The sequence below is a fragment of the Engystomops pustulosus genome, chromosome 7 (assembly GCF_040894005.1).
Source record: "Engystomops pustulosus chromosome 7, aEngPut4.maternal, whole genome shotgun sequence".
NCBI classification, from domain to species: Eukaryota; Metazoa; Chordata; class Amphibia; order Anura; family Leptodactylidae; genus Engystomops; species Engystomops pustulosus.
The window spans coordinates 138331932-138340237 of NC_092417.1; the positions used below are offsets into that span (position 1 = coordinate 138331932).

At 39.3% G+C, this 8306-nt stretch overlaps 1 protein-coding gene across 6 annotated transcripts in view; it reads left to right on the plus strand.

Moving 5' to 3' along the window:
* The window catches only part of MUS81 (MUS81 structure-specific endonuclease subunit), a 79640-nt gene extending 72012 nt beyond the window's left edge, over positions 1 to 7628 (plus strand). For all 6 annotated transcript variants that reach the window (XM_072117946.1, XM_072117949.1, XM_072117948.1 and 3 more), the window contains 6 exons: positions 749 to 865; positions 1489 to 1584; positions 2650 to 2775; positions 3330 to 3433; positions 5370 to 5453; positions 5584 to 7628. In XM_072117946.1, coding sequence (XP_071974047.1) covers positions 749 to 865; positions 1489 to 1584; positions 2650 to 2775; positions 3330 to 3433; positions 5370 to 5453; positions 5584 to 5650 — 594 coding nt within the window. In that variant the 3' untranslated portion in view covers positions 5651 to 7628. The remainder of the gene's footprint in view (positions 1 to 748; positions 866 to 1488; positions 1585 to 2649; positions 2776 to 3329; positions 3434 to 5369; positions 5454 to 5583) is intronic.
* Positions 7629 to 8306: the final 678 nt, after the last annotated feature.

Sequence of the window (8306 nt, forward strand, 5' to 3'; positions counted from 1 at the left end):
GCTTCCACATAGTACAATATATGAAGGCTGAAGAATATCTGCTAACAGATGCTAATTCTTTCCATTCGAGTGATTTTATTAATCATGAGGTTAGAACAGAAAACAGAGCAATGGCATGACAGTGCAATGAAGCAATGGCGTGCCTTTTGGGGCAATAAGTACCAAAAGCCATAGAATAAAATTACAATAATAGTAGAATAATAACGGAACAATGTGTGACATGCAATTTCTAATTTCTATGTTGTCAAGCCGTTGAACAGCTTCTAGTTCATATTTCTTTCATGACCCAGTGTGGTGGCATCATGCAGAAAATCAATTTGAAGTTGATTTTCTGGATGATGCCACCACACCAGGCCATGAAAGAAACATCATCTCGAAGCTGCTCAACTGCTTGACAACATATTGCTAGTGGTTTATTTAGGTCAATTTCTGATGACAGGTTCCCTTCATGACTGCTGTAATGTGAGCAATATTGGGGTTTCTATTTAATCCAGCGATTTGGTGGGATTATGATTTGCTCTTGTATAATTCAAGGAAAAGTGTGAACTATTAAAGTTCTATACCACTGTAATGTGCAGGATAATCTCTCCATGTACAAGAAGCTAAAACCAGGAAATATTCAGCATATTCCCGACATCATGTCATTAAATGATAAGTAAATTATTTTCACAGGGCCAGTAAATAATGTTGTAGGTTCATTAGTCTGGTTTCCTTTTATCTGAATGTATTCTTGTTTTCTTCTCTGTAGTTTCGGCTCAAGAGGTGTGGACTACTTCACCCAATATATCTGGTGGAAGATTATGGGGCCGCACAGCACCTCAGTATTCCTGAAAGTACTTTGCAGCAAGCCATAGTCAATACACAGGTAACATACAAAATCTGGCATGGAATATAACCTGAATATTTTTTTTTTCTGTATAATTAAGTTTTTTTTGTGTTTCCTTCATTTGTTTCATTATGGACAAGACACCTTGAATTGCTTGCTGACAATGGTTCATACAACAACCTGAGTCTGCTTGTAGATATGGTGGCTGTTGGTAAATTGTGACCACTTTTCGAAGGAGTTGTAACACAACTGCATGGAGTCTCGTCCTCTGCACTATGCTCAAGCTCTGGACTGTAGCCAGCGTACATCCTGCACAGACTAAGGACATGGATATCACTGGTGGTCACTTTTACACAAAGTCATTCCATTAATGTAGCTGGTACATAAGGATAAGCAGTGCTCTTCTATATTTTAATATTGTTCCTTAATATTGAATAAACTGTCAGGATGTATAAGTGAGATGTCCCCTATTCAGACTAGGAAACCCTTGACCATATACCATAATCAGTGGATGTTCTTATTCCCATGGATAAAGAATGCATGTAATTTATTATATAACCCCTTATAACCATAAATAAAGCACACTTACCAGTATTATGCTCCCAGATAAATCATACTATAGAGGACAAGAACAACTAGTCTATGCATGATTTTCCTTTTAGGTGGTCGATGGATTCTTCATCAAGCGTACCAAAGATGTGCGGGAGTCTGCTGCTTACCTGACCATAATGACCCGGCATTTGCAGACAATGTACTTGGTAAAAGCTCGACTTCTTATTTTACAAGTCTATTTCTCTGTTTTTGGTCTATAAATCTAAGGCTCTTTTAGGTTTTATTCTCTTGACTATAATGGATCTGTTCGGACCACACCACAGGGACGGGCTCCAATTCGTCTGTTTTGTTAGGCCAATGGCTTCCATCAAAGTAATTGGTTCTTTATCTTAATCAGTTCATGATGGATATGTGCTGCACATTATTTTTATTGGAGAACACAGACAGCACATCCCATACATAAGAATAAACTTACATTTTTATTGCCTCATGGAATAAACTGTTTATCTAACTAAAAAAACAGGAAGATGTAAAGAAGGAATTTCATTAAAAATATGTGCAGTGACAATTGAACGGGGGATATTGGGACGCCTCTTGTCTGGATGTTCCATGTATCATTTCTGCAGCATTTTTCACTGCCGATGTGGCAGCTGAGCTGTCAATGGAAATGTTCCAGAGACCTGGGACTGGGTGGTGTTAAAAAAAAAAAAACTTTGGGTGCTGCTTGTGCTTATCAAACATTTTTTTTACTGGGGCTTGTCAGGTCCTTCCCAACCTGCTAACCCTGCATGCAACAGTTAGATCAGAGTGGCCTGGATGAGAGGTTGTTTGTGAAAATTGGCTCTTGGTCCAGTGATGAGCCCCCTTTAAAAATCTGAACTAAATATCTATGAGTTTGCATCATAGGTTTTTCCCCTTTGTGATACATGTGAGGAGTTGACTTCTTAGTCCCAAATAGTAGCTCTCAAAAGTAAGTCTGGGTCTAGCGGGCTCTGTTTTGTGACTTGTAGGTGCAAGAATGGGACAAATTCAGAGCACAAAAGTCACACAAGTTGAGAAAACATCTTGGCTACAAAGATAAATACGAAACACTGAATTAAATCCTGGAGGCAGCTTACTGATTCTGCACCTAAAAGTCTCAAACTGCAAAAAGTCTCACCAAAAGTTGCCAAAAGAAAAAGAATGCAATAGGAGTGAGGCATGACCCCCTCCCCCCCCCTTAGTCTGTTTAATTGGGCAGGAATTTTAGGATTAAATTTTATCTCTTCCAGAACAAGACTTTGCTGAGCTGCACCAAGGAAGAAGCCAGTAAATGTAACCGAGTCTTTCAACATGAAGACCAAAGCTGCATCCTTCTAGAGTTCAGAGACTTCAATGAGGGAGCTATGAAAAATAAGGTGACGTGATGACTCTAATATTTGTGTACTTTGCTAAATGTTCGTGGATTGTGTGCATTATCTTGTTGGGATGATTTTCTTTTCTCCTTTACGTTCTACTCCTGCCTGTGTAATTTTATCTGGTAGATCACTTATAGCTATCTACATCACTTCTCCTTTTTAAGTGGGATGACAAGCAGGGTAAGGATCAGGGTTATTTCCTAAGAATTGCCCAGTTGGTGGCTGCAATCGGTCACAACGATCCTCACTGTTATATGGGAAAATGTGATAAGAAATTCTATCCCTAGATCGACTGCCCTGTAAGCAAACAAGAGGATGAAGAATAGAAGAGACATGGAAAGAGTTTTTGCCTGGAGAAAGGGAATCCAGCATGCATCTTTTTAATGGGCGACTAAAATTAGTATCCTAAAATGGAGTTCTTTGCTGTCAGGGCATCATTGTATGACTCTGGTTATGTCCTGATTTTTTTTCTGTTAATGTATAAATACAGGCTAAGTACATCAGAGAAAGGCTAATAACAAAGTTGTATTTTACATGAATTGTTTCAACTACAGGCACAGACTGTGAAAGAAGTGTTTGCTCGACAACTGATGCAGATAAGTGGGGTTAGTGGTGAGAAGGCCGCAGCAATCCTAGAAAGATACAGCACCCCCTTCAGGTAGAGTACAACCTTAACTTATATTAATTCTAAGGGCGTGTCCAGGTTTCCTGCCGACGACTAAGTGAGAATTTTTGATTTGTCAAAACTGATGAAAAGAAAATAATGGAATACCCGGTGACAATCCTCAGCATATCTTGCTAATTCATGGGATGTCATTGGAAATGATTCCTGGATTTCCCCTTCCGGTGTTGTTTGTGAAGAAAGTAAGTCACTACAGCCCTACCTTACATTGTGTAATATACGACATGCTGACTCCTGTAGAGGGGATCATGAAGCAAGTGTACTTCCTCCTAAAGAACATCAACCATCAGGTATACTGATAAGTATAATATACTTACTCATTGCAACAACTTCTTTTTAAAAGTGTTTTTATTAACTCCTGGAACGGGTGATTCACTTTAATAAAATATGGTAATGAGCCGTAGGGTCTGAGGCTTACGTCACCTGAGCGCATCCTGGCTCCGGGGGCTGATAATATATGCATGCCTCTATTAATCTTAATACAGTTGGGTCCTGCCTTCTCATCGTTCACACTGCTGGTTATGTCAGCCGGCAGTCTGAAAATCTTGCAGAGACTTTGCATGTATGCTGCGTCTTCGGCTGTGCAAGGAAAGTCTCAGTGCACATGTGCAAGACTGCTGGCTGACGTTTCCGTCAGTCTGAACGATGAGAAGACCAGACCCGGCTGTATTAAGATTAACAGGGGTGTGAATATAGTTATCGGCCTCCGGAGCCAGGTAGTGACGTAGGCCTGAGTCCTCTTCCTGAAGAATCGCCCATTCCAGGAGTTAATAAAAACTCCTCTCAAAATCTTCTTTTTAAAAGTGTAAGTACATTATAGGAGTCTACCATCAGTATATTTGATGGTAGATGTCATTTTAATAATTTTACCTAAATCAAGTCCTGGCAACATTTGAATAGTAGTGCAATACGGAGATGGGCAAGGTAATGAACTAGAAATATATCAACTTTTTCATTGGACGACCTTTGTGACATCTCCTCGCTATTTGGAACTGACTAGTGCAGTTTCGGTGCGGCTGCAGGACAGTGAAATTACGGAGAGCTGAACACCAGGTAGAGGGGAGGTGCGGTTCCTTATCCTCCCCCCATTCATTCTTTTCTCTTTCAATCCTTTCCCTCTTCTCCTTTTCTACCCTCCCCCTTTCCACTCACATAATGCGGAAATTATTCTAGGTAACTGATTAACTATGTTAGGCAAATAAGGATATTCGGGATAACTATAGTAATACTGTATGATGAATTATGTATTTTTGTTGTTTGTACCTTCTTTCCAATTTGGAACATGCTGTAACTTTTATTGGTAACCCCCCATATTGGGTACAACTTGGTATCCATGCGTCCTTCAACATTGTGTTCTCCCTTCCCCTGATTTGTTTACTGTTATAAAAATCCTAATAAAATTTAAATATGTAAAAAAAACAAAAAAAAAAAGAAATATATCTACTTATTATCATTAAAACATATCTGTGGTGTTATAGTCACTGTTGAAAATTATTTATCCTACTGAAGAAAATGTGACTTTTGTCACGTTTAGAGAACTAGCTATCCAAAGATTTCTCATTGGACAACAATGCTTATCTGCTAATCTCTGTTTGGTATATAGATTGACAGGGACTAGAAAAAGAAATAGGACAGCCACTAAGCGAGGGTTCATTTTTTACTTAAGTTCATTTTGAAAGTTCTTGGGGCAGAAAAGAAAAAAATGTGTGTGTCTGTACTCATCTGCCCCTGCACTAATTAATATTCCTGAAATCTGTATTTAACAGAGAGATAAGGAGAGAAAGCTAAAGCTTTACCCCTTACATACCTGGATAGTAATTCATTTCAGTTTCTCCTTACAGATAGACATTTGATAGTGATGTCCTTGCAGAGCTAATGTTATATCACAGATATCTCTTCTTATGACCAACAGCCTGTTTGCTGCATATGAATCGTGCACCTCCACCGAGGAGAGGGAGAAGCTGTTGTCCAGTGTGAAATGTGGGAAGCTACAGAGGTAAGTCCTGCTAAATAGGCCACCTTTTTGTGATAGAAGGGGTAAAAGTTAATATTTTGAAGAGAAGAATATGACTGCATGGTAGAAATCTCCTTCCAGATGCATTTTCATTTCATTAATCTTTCCACAGAAACCTTGGACCAGTCCTGAGCAAAACTATATCTCAGCTTTACTGTAGTAAAGAAGCCTTGTCTTAAAGATGGACGATCCAGTGAATCTACAGCCTGACTGCTCTGCACTATTCCAACCCTGGTCTGAAGATTGCATCAACCAAACAACAGTAATCATGATGGAAATAGCTGCAAATAATATTCTCATATGATGATTAATCTGTAATTATGTGGCAGAACTTTCTCATCTGTCACTGAAACTAATACCCGCTATGAAGCTCTGTAGCACTCTCCCATGTAGTTATCTCAACCTTTAAAGTCTCCATTCACTTGCATGACCTGGCAGCGGATTATTCTGTGGGGCAGTATATGGCCACTATTCTGAATTTACATGTTTATATTACTATTGATGCATTTCTATAGTTGCATTTGCCTGGAGCAGACACAAGACTATTTAAGATGATAGTCATTCAAAATTATGTAAATTTTCTCTCGGTAATTCTATCTTTACAGCCTGTTCTTCACAAACTAACTCTGAATTGTAAGAAAATCTACCATCAAAATCAAGCATGATAAACCAGGGGCACTTACTCATAAATTCTTCCACTGTTATCCATGGCCTCCTTCCTTCTTAAATAAACTTGTAAAATTATGCTAATGAGCCTCAAGGGCTCTGGGGGTTGTTTCCAGACAACCCCAGTGATTTATTTTCACTGGTTGCTACTATCTCCCATCCCTAGGCCATGGATATTAAATCTAAGATTACCACAGTCACGGGGCCTGGATCTAGGAGTAATTATCCCTGGTTTATCATTATGCATTTTGATGGTAGAATTCGCTTAGTTTGTGCAGAACAGGCTGTAAAGTCCTGTGTGTCTTTGGAAGCGGGGAAACCTTAGCAAGTCTCTCCTCCACTAGCTGAAAGTTAAAGACAGGGGGACAAGGTATTGGGTTAGTAGATTATATAAATTCTAGCCATAGGGAGCAAAAAATAATTAAAATAGAGAATAGAAGCTGTAACCCCTGGGGTATGTTCACACAGTGGATTTTGTTACAATACCTCTAGTGTGGAAAGGGATGCAAAGTCATCAGGTACTCTTTTTGGGAGCAGATTTGTCCTCATAGCGTGCCCTATATTCGGCCAGAATCCAGGCAGATTCTGCCAGAAATATAGGACATAACAGTTAGAAATCAGTGTTGTCACATTCCACCATGTGAACCTTCTAAAGCTGCATCTCACATTCATCCTGTATATACGCAGACCATGGAGGCTGTAGACATCAACCACATTCCCCTCAACACAATATCATTATATTAAATGAACATTACGCTTTTCAGGGAGTCCGTCAGCAGTTTTGACCATAGAAAGCTGCAGACAATGTTTGGTATTGGGCTTGGAGATCTGTGTAACCATACCTTTTTTGTGTGTTAGTAGCAGCAGGACTGTGAAAAATGGATTTATATTTCAATATTGTAGCACTCTGGTGCACGGGTGTGTGATATGTCCTTCCCATAGCTACATACCTCAATGCTATAGCAGGCTTCTGTTTACTACAGCAGTTATTGATGTGCAGCCGTACAGTGAAGAGATCTTGCACACCAGTGCAGCAGAGTGCACTGATCCAGCTACATCTTTCATAGTCCTGCTGCTGCTAACACCACACACAAGGATATGTTACATGGATTTCCAGGGACAATATGTGACATTGTTTGCAGTTTTATAGGATGAATTCATTTATTTGACCATAACTTATCATAGGTAATCTGAGAACTACGAACATACAATCTTAGTGCTCGGTGTTATTGTTTGGTGATCGCTCAATTCTTCCTGTCAAGTGAAATTGTTCAGAAACCATCAGAATCTTCTGATCTGTTAAATCTACCTCATTTTTTGAATGTTTATATGTGTGTACATTATGGAAAATTTGAGATCATACAGTATTACCAACTGGTAATATTAATGTGAATGTATTAAGAGTACCCCCCCCCCCTCATGTTCTGTACTCCATGTGGATGTGGCCTAATAATATTTTCTACTTGTCAATAAATATTTTCATAAAAATTATTTGTTTTTTCACCCACTTGTATTGTCAGTAAAACAATATGTATACAGGTATAACCTGAACAGTACACGCTATGAAGGGATCCTGAGGGTGTTTCAGTGCTGAAGATACAAACACTGTTACACTGTGCAGGAGCCACCCCCCCCCCCCTCAACTGTGTGCTGAAATTTCCTCTGCTGCTATGAGATTACATTAGCCAGGCAGGGGTTCAGACAGTATAACAGCCTGTGAAGCTGGTAACATCCCCTGGAGCCCTTCAGGCTCATTAGCATAATGGTTACAATTAGAAAAAGACTGAGAAAGTATGGCTTGTGAGGAAGGGTTGCCATTAGAAAGGAGTGATTTATTTTGAATACATTGAATACAAAAGTATTTTGCCCCTGAAGTGCTGTGCACCACAATTAATGAGGGGTTAAGAGCATTTTTAGAAAATTTCCCTACTTATCCAAAAAAGAGGGGGGCGGCATAGCCTTGTAGAAAATAGATCATAGCTAAATATTGTGGTGCAGCACAATAGGAGGTGCAACGTATGACTCCCCAGTACTGCACCAGATTAATCATGCAGCATTGGACACCAGGATAAATCTGGCAAAGCAGAAGACTGACTAGTTCTAAAGATGGACACATTAATACATCTCTCCTAATATTGTTAGTGTGTGTGTGTGTGTGTCTCTTTGTCT